The following is an 18962-nucleotide window of genomic DNA, read 5'->3' on the forward strand; positions in this document are numbered from 1 at the left end:
ATTATTTAAACAACATGGTTCACAAACCCAGTTTGTTTCGGTACAGCTATTTGGTCTAGAGAACAAACACAGAAAAACAGCTTTTGTAGTTAGTCACATCGTTTATTCGGTTACGGGCTGCGTCTCAATTGTACAGTCGCACGCTTCAAGTAACAGCTATAACCATCGCTGTGCGTTTACCACTCGGTTGGAGTGCGTTGTTGTTCTTATGAACCAACACTAACAGAAATAAAAATACACTGACAACAGCATTTTGTTTCCAGCTGATACATAAAGTGTATACTTACACCAATTACACCAAGTAGTTGGATTATCTAAAACTTTTTAACACCTCAATATGGTTTTGTTAAAGCATAAATTACAATGAATATTTGTGGTTGACTTTCAGTGCAAAGCCATTGACTTGCATTGAGTGTTTACATGCGCAGTCTTTGTGTACATTAACGCGTCAAGCTCGTAAAACCAATTTGTCTTTACATGTAAACACTGTTATTCGCATTCTGTCCTGTTAGTCAATAGACCTCAATCATGAACATGCATAGAAGAACTAATTACTTTAATTCATTAAATGAAAATAAATTAAAGCAATTGTAATACAAATTTAACAATTGCATTCAGTTCAACCACCAATTTCTAAATCATTTGTTAAATAATTGTCAACCGTCACATTCCACTCGACAATTCAACGTCATTCTTCGGTTAATTGTCTCATTTAATGTAGAAATTCTGATCGTAAAATCATTCTAAGTAAACTTGCATTAATTTCAGGTTTTACAAACGATTTACAGATTGATTTTCATAAATGAGGACTATTGTGCGCATGTCTTTTTACAATTTGATGTCAAGCCTGCCGAAAAACGTAACACTTTGCGTTGACAGGTTTGTATAATGAGCTGATTTTTGAAAGTTATCGTTTTATTGTACATGTAAACACACAGTGATATTTTGTAAAACTGAAACAGTTTTGATTTTACGTGTTGGTCTTGGTGAAATTATCATTAGCGTGATGCAAGTACGGAATGCTAGCTGACCTCAGATCAGAATAAAATACTCAAATTGCACATCATTCTGCTCGCAAATGCTTCTTTCTTGAATAACAATACTATGCACATAGACACAAACTTCCACAAAGGGTGATGATCTCTGTAAAGACAACAGGAATAAACGATTTCTAAATGCAGCTAAAACCTCTGAAATAAGGAGTGTTACAATCTAAAGGTCTGAGACTGGCATGTAGATTTCTAATGGTTACAGGCAGTAAGGTTTTTGAAGTCAGGAAATTGATAGGCAGGACTCATTGAGGTTTGTACTTTGTGACACTGGCTACATTTTGGACAAGGCAGCGGTTCACAGGGTCAGCTCCTTCTGAACGCCCCACAGGGTCTCAGCGCTCTTCACCAGCTGCTTCTCCTCGTCTGGTTTGAGGGTCATGTGGACAACATCTGTCAGGCCACTGTTACCCAGGATGCAAGGTATGCTGAGGAAGACCTCGTCATTCACACCATGCATTCCCTGTAAATACACAACAAATGTCAAACAATGGTGCCCTAGGCATTTCATAGCTTTGTTCCAAATCTTAGTAAGCTTAGAATCTAGCCAACATTTTTAAACAGGCTGTTTCTAAGAAAACCTTTCGAGGATAATTAAATCACACAATGCTCTGTGACAAACTCTTGAGAGGCATTTAGTCCAGAATGATGGACAGTCGAGGGAAATGTCTATTATGATAAATATGAACTCTGAGGGCCCTATTTTAAGGATTGCAAGTTTATATTTTACAATTCTGAGAAAAGTCAGATTTGTGAGGAAAAAAAAGTCAGTATTGCGAGTTATAAATTCAGAATTGCGAGTTATAAAGTCAGAATTGCAAGATATAAACTCGCAATTCCAAGAAAAAAAAGAAGTAAGAATTGCAAGTTTATATCTCGCAATTCTGAGAAAAGTCAAAATTGTGAGATAAAGTCGCAATTATCTTTTAAATTCTTTTATTCCATGTGGGAAACAAGCTTCCATGTGTCCATGAAGAGTTGTTCAGATCAGTACATAAGATTGTTAGCTTAGCAACATGCTAACGTAAGATCCACTGGAACCAATTGTAAATGTTAGTTCTTCTGTGTGCTTCAAGTTTGCATCAAATAGGAGTTGCTGTCCATAATCACTCATTTGATGCTGCCTTAGAAGGTAGTTGCCTATTTTATCATAAGACGGCAGTTTTGGGACAGAGTTTATTATTATATATGTATGTACTTATGTTCTGTCTCTACTAGAAAAAAATATGGTTCACAATATTTGGTTAATGAAGACAGCAGGTCAACCAGAACTAAACATGAGAATCTCACCTTGACCAAAGTAGAAACTGGATGACACTTGTGCAAGTTCTTCAAGATGCTTTCACACAGGTCAGCTACAGACATACCAATCGCCCAGGAAGTGTAACCCTTCAGTTTAATAACCTCATATGCACTGCCAAATAAACCAGATTTATGTGTTAAACACAGATAAACAACCACGAGTCCAGACTAAATACATTTACGCAAGGACTTGATTTATAGGCTTTCTAATGGCGACACATAGTATACATTTATTACAGATCATATACAAACGAATGGAGACGACTCTTAACACTTGGCCTCTCTCCCTAAAACCATTATCTATGTCGTTCTGAGACGAATATTAGTGTAAAGTACTAAATCACTATATGGATGTTTAATTGGTTGCAAATTACCTGTCAACCACCATCTTGTGGACGCTCTTCCAGTCCTCCTTGTCTTTATCGGTGCCCATGTCAGGGTTCAGACTCTGAAGGGACACACCAGCCACGTTGACGCCGCTCCACACGGGAACTGAAAGAGAAGAGGGATGTTTAGTTGTATTCACTGTGCTCTTGAAACACATCTGTGCTCCTAATCATCCCTGCGGTCCTCACCGCTGGAGTCTCCATGTTCTCCCACAACCCAACCGTGGCAGCTGGATGGGTGGATGCCCAACTTCTCTCCCATCAGGTGACGGAAACGAGCAGAGTCCAGGTTTGTGCCGCTGCCGATCACGCGGTTCCTTGGCAAACCGCTCAACTTCCAGGCCACGTAAGTCAAGATGTCGACTGAAGACATGAGAACATTTGTTTACGTTTCTGAAGCTACACGCCATCAACCATTCATTGCAAACGGACATTCAAAGCCGGTGCTGGTCTCAGTGGACAGTTGTGTCATACCTGGGTTTGAGACCACCAGAAGGATGCAGTTGGGGCTGTACTTCATGATATTGGGGATGATGAACTTGAAGATGTTGACGTTCCTCTGGACGAGGTTGAGGCGGCTCTCGCCCTCCTGCTGACGGGCTCCAGCAGTCACAACCACCACTTTGGAGTTAGCCGTCACACTATAGTCTGGAAATGACATGAAATTATAAATTTGGGAAGGATCTCCCGCTCTGAGAGAAACGGCCTGTTCAGAGTCAGACCAAGCTTAAGTAGATGGTGGAAAGAACTGGCACCAATGGTCTCTTGCCACTATCAAATAGAGGTTATGCGTGTGACATCACCATCGGCCGGAGTGACTGAATGGCAGAAAGACTGAGCGCCAGCGAAAAACACAAAACTCATCTAAAACGGGAAAGAGCTTTGCGATTGACTGTACAACTAGATTTGACAAGAAATCTGAGGTATATTTTTACAGACTGCCGAAAGCAACAGAACAAAGAAGCAAATGGATCGCTGTAATTCACCAAAACAACTGGATCCAGGCAACGAAAGATGGATTTGCAGTTATCATTTTGTCAATATGCTGAATTTAGGTGTAAAATCATACACTATATATTCTGCATAATTGGACGTTTTTAAATAAACACTGACAAAAACCTATACAAGTTTTAAGGCTGGATGATATATATATATACAGTATATAACATTGATATAAGTGATCACCCGGATTTAGACCTACATTATATAAACCGTTCACAGGCAAATTTGCTGTATGTATTTCCCCGGCGTCAAAATCAGGCACATATAAATGTCAGGAAACATGATTCCTGGCTGCATGTCCATATCCATGGTTCACTGGATCTTTGGTAAGTTGTAAGTTCCTTGTAAGACTACATCGAGTCCAATCTTTGGTTTAAACTGATAATCGATTGTTTTCCTCGCGTTTTCGCAGTTTCCTCTCTTAAATCCAGTAACGCAGCAGCTCTTCTGCCACTCAGTCCGGCTGAGGGGAGCGTGTTCCCGCGGGAAAGTGACGTCAATGCATTCCCTCCATTATACTTATGATGCTTTTGCGAAATGCAGATGACATTTTTGATTTTGTCCATCCGTAAATAAAAGTTAACACTTTTTGGGGGGAAATCACTGAACAATAAGAATTAAGCAGCATTGCATGCCAGGACAGGAGTGTTTTTTGCTTGCTCTTCTTTTCCGGAATCCAGAGTGCTTTTGTTCTTGCCCTTTCGTCTGCATTTTTTAACTTGTTCATTATGTTCACGTTGCGAATTGGCATTCATAGTAGATTGGCTTTCAAAATCGATTTCTCATGTTAATAAACTTCTTTCTGTTAAGGCTGAGACACACTAAGCCGACAATCGGCCAATGCAAAGTGAGCAAAAGTTGTTGAGAATCCGTCAGTCTTGTTTTAGCAGTGTGTTTCACACTGTTGGCACCAGTAGGCCTGCCGGTGGAGGCTTTTCGGATGATTGAGCATGTTGACTCAGCGGAGGAGTCTGTCGGTGAGAGGGATCACTCCGGGTGCGTTTCCCAAAAGCAACTATGGTCGCAAGTTCCATCATTACCAACAGCTCAACTGAGCATAGTTAGCCAACTATACTTTTGGGAAACACACCATCAATTGACAATTTAGCTTAGCGAACTATTGTATGAAAAAAAAAAAAATGGAAGTGACAAAAGCAAGCGAACTACGAAGTCAAGAGGGCACACAAAGAAGACTCTTATTTTTCATCTTCGGTTAATTTCCCTTGTTGAATGACAAATTCAGACTACTGCCACCTGCTGGTGCGGAGAGTTAATTTTCCCTGACAGGCACAGACTGTATGAGTTATTTCACCATTGGATATGGTATTACAAATCTCGCAATTCTGACTTTTTTTTTCTCACAATTGCGAGTTTATGGAAAAGTTACACTGCAAATCCTTAGTGCTCAATTCTGATTTATTTCTCAGACTTGATTTTTGATATATAGCTGTTTACATTGTTGTTTTAAATGTGGTTTAAATCAGATTCCAGTGTGAACAAATCATGTCCGAAAAGAACGATAAAAAGACATCATGCAGCACGCTGTCATACAGAAGTAAACACTGAGAACATTAAAGTAAGTGATTACAAGTTTATTTATAGTGTGATCTGTCATGGAAGCCAGCGAATTATACGCAGGCAATATAAAAAAAACAGAGACGAGGATGCGAAAAAAGAGCTTTAATGATACAAGTTTTTTTGTATATAGAGCCGTAACTGTTATACTTATGAGTTGTGACACATCACTGTCCTTCACTGACTACCTTTCGCCAATGTCTTGATAACTTCGGGTATGTAAAATCTTTGAAGTGACTCCCATGAGCGCAGAATTGTGATGAATGTTGATCTAGAGTGACGTAAAAGTCGCATGAATTCAGATACGACTGTTCAGACTGAGGTCGCATTGCAAAGCATCTGACCTGTATTGGATTCAGGACCACATATGAGAAGTGGCACAAATCAGATTCTGTTCACACTGTCATGAAAAAAGTCACATGTGGGATTTGGGACAATTCTTTATTTTCGGAGAATTGCAAGATGTAAACTGGCAATTACGAGGAAAAAAAAAAGGTCAGAATTGTGAGATAAAAAGTCACAATTACCTTTTATTTTCTATTCAGTGACAGAAACAAGCCTCCATACTATAGTCTTTGTGGTGTGTTCAAACACAACCTTTTGGCCCAGACGCAGGCAATGTGATGCGACACCAGTTTACTTTCAACGCTGCTAATTGTTTGGTGTGTCAGGGCATTTAGACAAACAGCGCTTCTACATTAAAGCAGACTGGGAAGTTATTAATTGATAAAAAATTATCTTTCCCTTTCGATTAAGATGCAGCCCCCTGAATCATGCTTTTAATTTGAATATTTTACTTCTATTTTTAAATAAATAGTATAATAATTTTGAATCTAGGTCACCTCATTGGTACGTTATCACCAAATCAGCACCAATTATTACCAGATTATGAAATCTGACCTTTATCCGCCACTATCTTGTGTGTCTTGAGAAAGAGGCTCCCATGCTGCAGGTCCATAACCTCTCCTTTCAGCTTATCTTCCATCACGTCCACCAGGGCGAGTTCGTCAGTCAGATCCTGCACAAACACACACACACACGAGATATAATACACACCTTACATGGCTGCTTAGACGTTGATAAATGTTGAGTTAGGGATTCATTCTATTACTTAAAGTCATGAGTCTGAACCTGTTTGATTTATGTTCCTCTACATTTCCTAATATTTAAAGATTGTTGCACATGTAGGTTCAGCGACTGCATTTTACACCAATGGAAAAATGAAGAGAGCTGAAGAGTGCAGACTCTTAAAGTTTGCCAAGTCTCCAGATATGAGGATCATGTTTATTCTTGGCGGAGGTTCAAGGCCTTCCTTCTCATTCAGAAATCGCTCTACGTTCAAAGGTCAGGAAAGCTTTAAAGCCAGTGTTATTTACTTGAGCCACAGCAGCTTTACCCCCGTTGAGAATTCAGGAAAAAAAACATGAGCACATTCCTGATGGTTCAAGATATGGGAATCATGTTATAGTAAACAGAAAAAGTGGGCACAACATGGCATTTGACTTGCACAAACGGTCCGAATTGGTTAAAATTATTGGCACATAATTATTGTTTACCTCATAAAAAAAACTTTTATTCAAGATTTCAATACAAGTGATATGAGTTTAAAATAGTCATATCAGTGAAATTGTCTTTTTCCACTCTCACCACTGTTCCCACTACAGGAAGAGTTAAGACATGACAGGATATGATGAGGAAACCATATTGTGAAATGTTGTGAGGGCTGCTCACAATAGAAGAATGGTTCATCGAGAGTGTGGAGTAACACAAGTCACATTTCTGTCCTTTTTCTTTATTTAAATTTTTTTTATTAATGATTTATTTCTGCATTTATTTTTAAATAAATTTGTCATTAAGATTATTTAAAAAGGTTCTTTGTTTATTTTAACATAAATTAGTCATTTAAATAATTTAAAAGGGTTTTAACTACATTTATTTAAAAATAAATTAATAATTTCTTAATTTATTTTAAAATAAATTAGTCATTTAGATAATTTAAAAGGTCGAATTTCATAAAATTTATTTTAAAATAAAAGAGCCATTTCTTCATTTATTTTAAAATAAATTTGTCATTTCTATTATTTAAAAAGGTATTTACTCAGTTTATTTTATACAAATTTTATTAATAATTTATTCATATTTTAAAATAAATTATTTGCAATTTTATTTTAAACTTTTTAAAAGGCAAAGCATGAATGTTGTCAGTGATATAATATCTCTAGTGATGAGTGTGTATCGTGTGCGTGACCTCACTGACCTTGAGGAGGATGCTGATGGCGGCGGCCATTCCCACCATTCCCACTCCGACCACCGTCACCTTGTTCGTGGGCCCTGCAGGCTGTTCCTTACTCACGTGAGCAATGAGTTTCTCTTTTGTGGAGGCCATCTTCAGCTACAGGGGACAGAATCTCATCGGTCACTCAGGCTTTTAAATCCATCATTCATTTGCTTTTAGAATCAATGCTCTTTGAGAAACTATAGATAATGTGAATCTGAATTGCTTCGAATAAGAAGCCATTTTAAAACAACTGCATTGACTGATCATTTACATGATGACGCAGACTAGTCCAAGGCAGTGCTTCTCAAACCAGTCCTGACACATTCATTCCCTCATTGACACATTAAAAATGTGCCGGGGATCCCCAGGACAGGTCGGAGTACCCCCGCCCCCCACCCCACCCTCTGCAGTGTTGTGTGCACAGAGGCACGTAGAGGAATTAATGCAAAGAGGAGGAACAAATCACGTGAAGAGCCCCTTTCTCATGATTTAAACTGGTCATTCAACATATGCAGTCCAAACACACGCACTTCAAAGATGATTTCTAATGTCTCTTATAGTCATTTATCCTCACTAACCATCACTACAAAACCAAAACAACTGAATAAATTATGCCTGTCACTGAGAGGTCTTGTAGAACATGCATGGAGTAAATTAGAATCTATTTATTTATAATAAATACAGTTGGTATTAACGTCTGGGTTTATATATATATATATATATATATATATATATATATATATATATATATATATATATATATACACATATACATACATACATAAACACATACATACATATACATATAAAAATAAATGTAAATATATATATAGATATAGGCCTATATGAAAACGTCTGAGTTTTATATGTTTTTTTCTTTCTTTTTTTTTTTTTTTCTTAAACGAAAATTGAACCTATTTTCGAACAATGAAGATTTATATTTTTAATTAATTTCATTACCGTAATACAAAAAGAAATGGCATTACCGTAATGTGTCCGGATGTTTTACTGCTCATTATTCCCAATGACGATTTTCAGTAGTCTCATTACTTTAATACAGTAATTCAAATTAATTTTCCCGTTGGAGGCCGGTGTGAAGCTGACGCAACAAGGGCGAATCATATCGAGAACATATATGGTAATTCTACACGAGCTGAATGAAATACTGACTCATCTCGTGCACACATTGTGCTAATCGGGACTTTTATGTAAAGCATCCGGACTAAATGTACCCTAAAAAATACATGTACCAGAATCCTTTGCATTTAAGGAAGCAAAAAGTGCATGAACATGAAGTGCATCTGATCTGTCCTGAAGCACGTAGACTCCAGTGACGCACAAGCAGAATGACAGACCAACATTAACAAAACTGAGTCATTTACTCCAGTATGCATTAAAATGATCGTAAATGATCACTGCAAGAAAGAGAATTTGATTAAACATCAATACTTGATCATAAGCTTATTATTTTGAAACAAGCAGCAACAAGTCGTATTTGAGTTCACAATAAGTGAAAAATGCAGGTTTATTTGTAAACTGTTGTATTCATGATGTGCAGCGACGATTATGTAACATCATCACAGCTAGACAGCAAGAGCAAACGGTGCTTCCATCAGGACATGAACGATCAGCAGATTTCAATCATATTTATATATGGAAGAGTAGGATGTGACTCATTTTACATCCTAATGATAGAAGAAGAATGCCATATATATATTTACTATATACATTATAGGAAAAAATAACCAACCAACACCGGATACGTGCTTTTAAGACAATAACTTTCTTTTATTTAATGTGCTTTATATTAGTAAGTAGTGTTCGTGAGTGTCTTACCTGTAGATGCTGTTATATGACAGTGATATGCAGTGTAGACTGGGCTGTTACTCCGCACTGGTGCTGCTGTGAGTGAGGAAGAGGCTGCGCGCGCAGCTTATAAAACGCGGAACGCCCTCCTACAGTTGCCTCATTTGCATATGAATGAGAAGGGCGTGGCTTTGCGTCCCGTGGTTGAAGTCACGTCCATCTGAGGAAACGTCATGAAGCGGATGTGTGCACGCGCCACGGTTTCAGTACTCTAGTACGCATTGCTTAACCTACATGTCTGCTTATGTCACAAAAATCTGCTTATAAAACATATTGAAGAATGGAAAATAACCACAAGTGCACTTTTTTTTTTTTTTTGCTTTGTAAACATGATAATAAATATTTAATTAAATATGAATAGCAAAATAAAAAATACTTGACCAGTTTACCTTAATATGTTTTTGATTGTAGCTTATAGCTTCAAGTTTTTTTCCCCCACATTGTATTATACTGTATATTGCAGGCTACTAAAGCCCTAAATCTTTTTTTTTTTTCGGTGTAAATAAAATTGCACTTGAATACATATAGCTAATACATCTTATAAAATAAAATAGATTGAATAGGTAAAATATCTAACGTTAATGAATGCTAAATAATAATACAAATTTTTTTTTTTTTTAATGGATGTTTACTCTTTATTGCGTTCAGTGTTAACAGATAATTGGTGAGTCAAGTCACATTTATTTGCTTTATACAATACAGATTGTTTCAAAGCACCTTTACAGTGATTAAAGGAAAATAATGATTCAATGATGCAAACAGAATTCAATTCTGTTGTAAAGCAGCTCTATAAGGGAAAATAGTAAACAGTCATTATTCAGTTGAAATCAGTTCAGCGTTGATTCAGTTCTGTTCAATAACTCTGTAAAGATCCCATACCATACAATCTTCTTCCACTTATCCGGGGCCGGGTCGCAGGGGCAGCAGTCTAAGCAGAGACGCCCAGACTTCCCTCTCCCTAGATACTTCCTCCAGCTCTTCTGGGGGGATACCAAGGTGTTCCCAGGCCAGCCGGGACACATAATCCCTCCAGTGTGTCCTAGACCTACATGATGACCTACCTAGGGCATCTGTTCCGGATGCCTCCTGGACGCCTTCCCGGGGAGGTGTTCCGGGCACGTCTCACCGGGAGGAGACCCCGAGGAAGACGGCACGTGCTTCTCACCCTATCTCTAAGGGAGTGCCCAGCAACCCTGCAGAGAAAGCTCATTTCGGCCGCCTGTGTCCGGGATCTTGTCCTTTCGGTCATGACCCACAGCTCATGACCATAGGTGAGAGTAGGAACATAGATTGACCGGTAAATCGAGAGCTTCGCCTTGCAGCTCAGCTCCTTCTTCACCACAACAGACCGGTACATCGACCGCGTTACTGCAGAAGCTGCACCGATCCATCTGTCAATCTCCTGTTCCATCCTTCCCTCACTCGTGAACAAGACCCCAAGATACTTGAACTCCTCCACTTGAGGCAGGAACTCTCCACCAACCTGAAAGCCACCCTTTACCGACTGAGAACCATGGCCTTGGACTTGGAGGTGCTGATTCTCATCCCAGCCGCTTCACACTCGGCTGCAAACCGTTCCAGTGCATGCTGAAGGTCCTGGTCTGCTGGGGCCAACAAGACAACATCATCATAGAAATTCTGTCCATAAAAATTATGAACAGAACCAGTGACAAAGGGAAGCCCTGCCGGAGTCCAACATGCACCGGGAACAAGTCTGACTTACTGCCGGCAATGTGAACCAAGCTCCTGTTCCGGTCGTACAGGGACCGGACAGCCCTTAGCAAAGGGCCCCGGACCCCACACTCCCAGAGCACCCTCCACAGGACGCCGCGAGGGACACAGTCGAATGCCTTCTCCAAATCCACAAAGCACATGTGGATTGGTTGGGCAAACTCCCATGAACCCTCCAGTTCCCTGAAGAGGGTATAGAGCTGGTCCAGTGTTCCACAACCGGGACGAAAACCGCACTGTTCTGCCTGAATCCGAGGTTCTACTATCGGCCGAATTCTCCTCTCCAGCACCCTGGCATAGACTTTCCCGGGGAGGCTGAGAAGTGTTATCCCCCTGTAGTTGGAACACACCCTTCTTAAAAAGAGGGACCACCACCCCGGTACTGTCCCCGATCATCACGTGAATGTTGCAGAGGCGTGTCAGCCAAGACAGCCCACAACATCCAGAGACTTGAGGTTGTCAGGGCGGATCTCATCCACCCCCGGTGTCTTGCCACCAAGGAGCTTCTTGACTACCTCTGTGACTTCAGCTTGGGTGATGGACGAGTCCACCTCCAAGCCATCTGCCTCTGCTTCCTCAAAGGAAGACGTGTCGGTGGGATTGAGGAGATCCTCGAAGTATTCATTCCACCATCTGACGATATCCCCAGGTGAAATCAACAGCTGCCCACCTCCACTGTAAACAGTGTTGGTAGGGCACTGCTTCCCTCTCCTGAGGCGCCGGACGGTTTGCCATAATCTCTTTGAGGCCAACCAATAGTCATTCTCCATGGCCTCGCCAAACTCCTCCCAGGCCCGATTTTTTGCCTCCACAACCACCCGGGCTGCAGTCCGCTTGGCCTGCCGGTACCCACCACCTGCCTTAGGAGTCCCAAAAGCCAGACCTGATGGGACTCCTTCTTCAGCTTGACAGCATCCCCTACTTTTTGTGTACAATGGAGGTGGAGAACATGGTCCACTCTGACTCAATATCTCCAGACTCCCTCAGGGTCCGGTCGAAGCGATCATCGAAGCTGTGACTAGCACAGAAGTCCAATAACAGAACACACGTGCGGGTTCAGATCAGGGGGGCCGTTCCTCCCAATCACGCCCCTCCAGGTGTCACTGTCGCTGCCCATGTGGGCTTTGAAGTCCCCCAGTAAACGACGGAGTCCCCAGTCGGAGCACTTTCCAGCACCCCTTCCAGAGACTCCACGAGGGGCAGGTACTCTGCACTGCCGTTCGGCACGTAGGCACACAAGACAGTGAGAGACCTGTCCCCGACCTGAAGGCGCCGGAAAGCGGCCCTCTCATTCACCAGGGTGAACTCCAACACATGCGACTGAGCTGGGGGGCTATAAGCAAACCCACACCAGCCAGCCACTTCTCACCGTGGGCAACTCCAGAGTGGTAGAGAGTACAGCCTCTCTCAAGGAGTGTGGTTCCAGAGCCCAAGCCGTGCGTGGAGGTGATCCCGACTATTTCTAGTTGGTACCTCTCAACCTCCCGCACAAGCTCAGGCTCCTTCCCCGCCAGCAAGGTGACGTTCCACATCCCTAAAGCTAGTTTCCGTGTCCAGAGATCGGTCGTTGGGGCCCCCGCCTTCGACTGTCACCCGATCCACTATGCACCGGCCCCTTAGGGGGAGGGCCTGGCTCCAGGGTGGGGCCCCGGCTGCGCCATGCCGGGCGACGTCTCAGTCCTTGGTTGTATCTGCTTCATAATGGGCTTAAATCTCTGTAAAGATCATCGATTATTAAATTAGTTTATTTAATCAATAAAGCAGTTCCGCAGACAATGTTCAGTTGCAATGCAGTATAATATTAATTATTAATCTGTATATAGTAGTTCTTAGTAGTCTTCAGTGAGGAATGAAACATAGTAGTTACTGATTAGCTAATAGTGAACATTCAACTGAGCGCTATTACTTACTAATTTGTTAATCAGAGTTTATTGTTAGTTAATAGTAGTTACTAGAATGTTAATAGTGCGTTACTCATTTGTTCCTGTGTAGTTATTCATTAATGTCACTATTAACTAATAGTGACATTCAACTGAGCGCTATTACTTACTAATTTGTTAATCAGAGTTTCTTGTTAGTTAATAGTAGTTACTAGAATGTTAATAGTGCGTTACTCATTTGTTCCTGTGTAGTTATTCATTAATGAAGGAACAATATTCTAAAGTGTTACCGCAAACCTTATACAATGAACATATAGGCATTAAAAATACATAAGCTAGAGGATACTTTTAATATTTCTCTATTATAAATACACATTGTACTTGAAGAATGACCAGCATCCCTGTCAGAGAAGTGTGTGAATGTGCTGTGTCATGCTGAACTGGCATGTAGGTTTCAACAACAGAAACGGCCCAAGGAAAAGGAGGCAAAGGAAAAGTATTATAGTCGGTGGACAGTTGTAGCAGTAGCCTATAAAAACAGCAGACGGAAAAACAAAATATGTTTGTAGGCCTAATTATCTTATAGCCTACACGATTGGCATATATATTAAAACATTAACCACCAGTTTTAGACTAAATTTGTAGGCTATTACCAAAAATAGGTCAATAGGTTAGCTGGTTAAGGTTAATCTATAAAAACATACAACAGACTGATTATTAAGTGGTTATAAGAGTAGGCCCTTCTGTCCAGTGTGTAATATCTTTTGTAATGAAAGTGCGCCATCTTGTGGTAAATAAAGCCCATTTCATCCAGATTTTTGTATGTAGTTTATTCTTATAGTCTTTAATTTTAGAGTTTCAAGTTCAGTCAAATATTAGGCCTAAATAATAATTTTGTTACAAAATTGCCCCGTGTTCAGCTAGTAGTAGCTGTAGCTGTTATTTACCTAGTGTAACAGACAGGTCATGACAAGTTACATGGCATTGCATAATAATAAAAAAATAATAATAATAAAAAAAACCTTAAGGAATGCTAAATGTATTTTTTTTTTTTTGCCATTCCTAAAGGAATCAACTCAAAACCAAGATCTCTCTGGATAAATTACGATTTCAGTTTACAGTATTTTTTTCTTTAGAATTTCAGTTTAACCCGTTGTATCTTAAACATTTAGGACTGTATAACTGATCCCTGTTGGAGATCAAATAATATCAACATTTCTGAGAATCTAAATTTTTTGTAGTTGCTAAATAGGTAAGAAAATAAAAAATAACTTTTGATCGAGATATACTTAAAAGTAGCCTATAACGTATAAAAAAGTATAAGTATTTAAGTAGCCTAGGCCTATAGTTGTTTACTCTTTTGATTGAGTAGCCTATTAAATACTATTTTCACAAAGGTTTACATACTGGCTTATAAACTTACATTGTTTGAAAATATTGATTTAGAAAACAGATAATGTTCCTAATTCTGAGTATCTGAATTCTACTTTACTTTTTCGTGTTTTCACTGTTGGTACCTCTCAACCTCCCGCACAAGCTCAGGCTCCTTCCCCGCCAGCAAGGTGACGTTCCACATCCCTAAAGCTAGTTTCCGTGTCCAGAGATCGGTCGTTGGGGCCCCCGCCTTCGACTGTCACCCGATCCACTATGCACCGGCCCCTTAGGGGGAGGGCCTGGCTCCAGGGTGAGGCCCCGACATATCTTCTCTCAGGATCAAAACAGAAGAAGCAGAAACAAGTGATAGAAGATTGCGTACACAAATGTAAAATAACGCAAACATTAAACAGCATATTCAAATTAAAAAATGTCTAACGTTACCGAATGAAATGTCGAACCCATGAAGAGGAAACGACGGAGAAGCTTTGGGACTCAATCTACTCCATCATCTCCAATCCGATCGGGGTGACGCCTTTGACAAAAATATGTAGATTTTAGTAGCTTTTTGTTTAAAATGTTGCTTTTTTTAAATGAAACTTAGGTACATTCAGGTGTTGATAAAATTATGCATAAATAGGCCTTAAATGTTTTTGTTTTTTTTAAATGAAAAGAGTTAAAGGACAGTTAAAGGAATACGAAAAGTAGCCAAAAAAATAATAATACCGAAGTGTCCACTTAAAGAAAATTTAGCAAATATACTTGAAGTATAAAACTACTAGTTAAACTATAGTTTACTGAGAGTAGGCCTATAGCCTACTTCAAAGTGTACTTTCATAAACTAAAAAATGTGCTACAAGTATTTGACAAGTTCACTTACAGTTGCAGTACAAATTAAATCTTAGTTGTCTGTTACACTTAAAGTATACTTATACTTTTATAAACTAAAAGGTGGGCCAATTTAATCCCAAATTGAAACTGTACATTTACAAGTTTACTACTAGTACATGGATATTAATATACTTTCTACATAAAGTAGGCTATATACTTAAAATATATTTGAACTTTACTTAAGTATACTTAATAAAATTAACTTGAAGTAGGCCTATACTTGTTCTTTTGTTAGAGTTGCTCTGCTAACTCAAGAGAAAAGAATTCATTTATTTCCCCACTGTTTACTCTCAATCCATCATGAATGCTCGTGTCTTCTGGGCGAACTGCCACACTGCGCTTATTGCACAGAGTTTTGAGACTTCTCGGGTGACGTCAACACAATAGTTGTATGGACTTCGTTGAAGTGAGCAAGTAATCAGATCACAGCTTTCGGCAAGTCTCATTTCGATCTCCGAACTACGTTGGACCATAGGCGCTACACGTACGACATTTATCATTAAATGTTGTCGTTCCATGTGGCACTATATCCCGACGGCCTTGTTTTCATCTGTGCTTTTTCTTCTGTAGGCTACTTCAACTTTCCTCGTCTGTCCCTCAAGTAAGGTAAACTTTTCCTTCTCTACTCTTGCTGTTTCAAACGTGCAAAGCTCACTGCGGCTCATCAATCTCATAACTACAGCATTTAAAGCGTAATTAACCCCAATTAGACGTTGAGAAAGACTGTCAGGCTCCACATGGTAAGTCAGCGTGGTATGTACATCATGTCATCTGCTATTATGGCTCCACAGGGAAAGCCCTTATCAAACTTATTTTCCCAATCAGTTATGAAATCAGTAGGGTGTTAACGTTAGACCGCGGGCTGAAATGAGGTTTGATCATCAACCTTAATTGTTGCCCTTTGTCTTAATTTGTGTGCCCTGTGAGAGAATAAACTGAGGGGCTGTTTACACGACACTGTTTTCAACTAAAAACGTAAAACTTTTTTATGCATGTGGCAGTTCATTTTACTCGACAACAGCGTTTTGGGTGCCTGAAAACACATTTTTAAAAACGGGTTTCATAGTGTAAACAACAAAAACATGACTCTCGATGTCGTCATGCACATGCGTATTATGTGTTTAATCTATAATGTTTCATTTTCATCTAATGGCCTGGCAGCAGAATACAGCAGAAAATGTAGTCGTTTTCGCGGATCCATCAAGTCAAGTCACATTTATTTATATATAACGCTTTTTACAATACAGATTGTTTCAAAGCAGCTTTACAGAGATAACAGGAAAATAATGCAAAAAAGTTTGTTTCCAGAAGAAAATAGCGTCACAGTCCAGCTTAAGTAAGTTCAGTGATGTTTCATTTTTGTTTAAAAAAAGATATTTAGTTCATTTATATAAAGACTAACATTAGCGTAGATGCCATTCTTCTTATGATGTAACGTGTACATCGGGTACATCATTTAACTGATTTGAATAATAGGAATGTAACATTTTCTATGTGAATGCCAGGTTAAAGATGTGTTTTTAGTCTAGATTTAAACTGACAGAGTGTGTCTGCTTCCATGTACTACTCGTTACATCATAAGAAGAATGGCATCTACGCTAATGTTAGTCTTTCTGTTTATTCTGAGGTTTACTGAAGTCAGCCGGATTCCAGCCGTATCCAGATCAGATGGTGGACCTGCGCCTAGACCCATCCATGCCGCATCCCTGAAGTGCCAGCCTCATCAGCCCTGTGAAGGCCTCATCGACACTACAGCCATCGGCACTGATCCTCAATAAACTCGTCTCCATACCGGCGTGATGACTCCGACTTCCAATCAGATGGAACTGGAATCTGGATAAATATTCTGAATGTTCTGATCCAATCTGACTTCTGACCTGTAATGCTGCCTGGATCATAATCATTCACTGTTCGCTCGTTGGCCAGAGGAGAACTGGCCCCGACTGAGCATGGGTTCTCCCAAGGTTTTTTTTCTTCATTCTGTCACTGATGGAGTTTTGGTTCCTTGCCACTGTTGCCTTGGCTTTTTGGCTTGCTTAGTTGGGGACATTTAATATTCAATAATATTATTGATCTGCCTTACGTAAGCCTCTTATTAAAAAAACGCAACTTGATCAATTAGTCAATTACATTTGCTGATCTCAAATCTACCCTACAATTAGGACTTTATCTGCAGTCACTAACTCTGATAGAAAATCAGCAAATTCTTTGATAAAGTCTGTATGGTGCCCGGGTGGCCTGTATACAGTAGCCAGCATAAATGTCAAGCGCAATTTATCATTTACACTAGATAGTGTTGCATTAAGCACCAACACTTCAAAAGAAATATATTTGAAACTAGACTTCTCAGTAATTCTGAAGATATTACTATAAATTACAGCAACACCTCCCCCTTTGCCTTTCAGACGAGGTTCATGTTTAGTAATGCAATTGTCTGGTTTTAGCCATGTTTCTGTCAGACACAACATGTCTAGGTTATAATCTGTAATCTTATCATTAATAATAAGTGCTTTTGAAGTAAGGGATCGAATATTCAGCAACAGATTTGTTCATCTGTATTATGTCTATTTTTTGAACATCAATTACATTTTTACCCTTAGATGGGGGAGTTTTTTGTATGTCCTAATTCGGGGAACAGACACAGTCTCTATATGATGATATCTAGGTGAAAGAGTCTCTATGTGATGGGATTTCTCTGACCTTGGTGACGTGAGACAGCTGGCAGAGGGTCGGTTTAGCCAGTCTGTCTGCTTCCTGACCTGAGCCCCAATTCATGTTTGAGCTCTAAGACTATGTGCCGTGTGATCCGTGTGAATGGGGATCGTTTTGACAAAGTACGTGAAAACTCAAAGGAAAAACGTATCCTTTTTAAGCATATAATTGTCGTGTAAACGTCCCCTGAAGCCTACTCATATTTCTGTGTGAAAATGACAGTAATTACCAATAGAAAAGGGTAGCGGGACTCAACAGAGATTCATTATTAATTAATTATGGCTCTATTGGCCGAGGTACTATCACCCCAACAAACACAGAACATTTCCTGAACATTTATCTTTTTGAGAACCAAATAATAACTTTCTCAGAAACATATTTTTTTTGCAATGAGTTTTTTTTATTTTTATTTTTTTTTACAAAATAACGTATACACATTTTTTTTCTGTAATTGTCACTTTTAGAGTATTGTTTTCAAAACCTTCCCTAACCAAAAGCTAACTTTAAAAATGTATGTTTTGGGAAAGTTCTAAAGGCCAATTTATAGAGCAGCAACAGACGGCGAACATTGGCAAAAGACCTGGTTTTGTCGGATCAGTGTGTCATGCCAGGTTCAGACTACATGATATTTTTGTCTGTTACGATAGTCACTGTGTCAGATTATGTGACTTTTACTCCTTAATACTTGTCGTGTCATGGACAAGAAACAGTCAGCATTGTTGCCATAGTTCCTAGTACCATAGTAAGTTCTCTAGGAATCCGCGCTTCAACACTGTAAAAAATTCTATGATCAATAAGTTATGACAACACGTTTTTACATTGCTTTATCTCATCAAAATAAGTTACCTAATGTTCAACTTTCTTTAATTTATACAAGATTCAACAAATTTAAGTCAGTTTAATGTAATTTAAGTTG

The 18962-nt window shown here is 39.4% G+C and overlaps 2 protein-coding genes and 1 long non-coding RNA gene across 4 annotated transcripts in view; 1 reads left to right on the forward strand and 2 right to left on the reverse strand.

Moving 5' to 3' along the window:
* Positions 1–18962, forward strand: part of LOC309491101 (tumor susceptibility gene 101 protein) — a 186551-nt gene that overhangs the window by 18035 nt on the left and 149554 nt on the right. The window lies entirely within an intron of this gene.
* Positions 82–9556, reverse strand: ldha (lactate dehydrogenase A4). The gene is made up of 8 exons (XM_082160515.1): positions 9429–9556; positions 7572–7706; positions 6215–6332; positions 3212–3385; positions 2927–3100; positions 2726–2843; positions 2340–2463; positions 82–1512 (listed from the first exon to the last, which is right to left on the reverse strand). Exons 2-8 carry the CDS (start codon positions 7698–7700, stop codon positions 1348–1350), a joined length of 1002 nt encoding a protein of 333 aa, XP_082016641.1. The 5' UTR covers positions 7701–7706; positions 9429–9556; the 3' UTR covers positions 82–1347.
* The window catches only part of LOC309491147, a 38059-nt gene continuing 33994 nt past the window's right edge, over positions 14898–18962 (reverse strand). The window contains exon 3 of the long non-coding RNA XR_014202939.1: positions 14898–14978. This is a non-coding gene — a long non-coding RNA (uncharacterized lncRNA). The remainder of the gene's footprint in view (positions 14979–18962) is intronic.

This window comes from Leuciscus leuciscus, assembly GCF_965113295.1.
Source record: "Leuciscus leuciscus genome assembly, chromosome: 25".
Lineage (NCBI taxonomy): Eukaryota > Metazoa > Chordata > Actinopteri > Cypriniformes > Leuciscidae > Leuciscus > Leuciscus leuciscus.

Coding starts and splice junctions, on each gene's coding strand:
- ldha (XM_082160515.1), bottom strand. CDS start 7,700: ATGGCCTCCACAAAAGAGAAACTCATTGCTCACGTGAGTAAGGAACAG. Junction 6,333..7,571: donor CCATCAGCATCCTCCTCAAG/GTCAGTGAGGTC, acceptor GTGTTTGTGCAG/GATCTGACTGACGAACTCGC. Junction 2,844..2,926: donor AGAACATGGAGACTCCAGCG/GTGAGGACCGCA, acceptor CTTCTCTTTCAG/TTCCCGTGTGGAGCGGCGTC.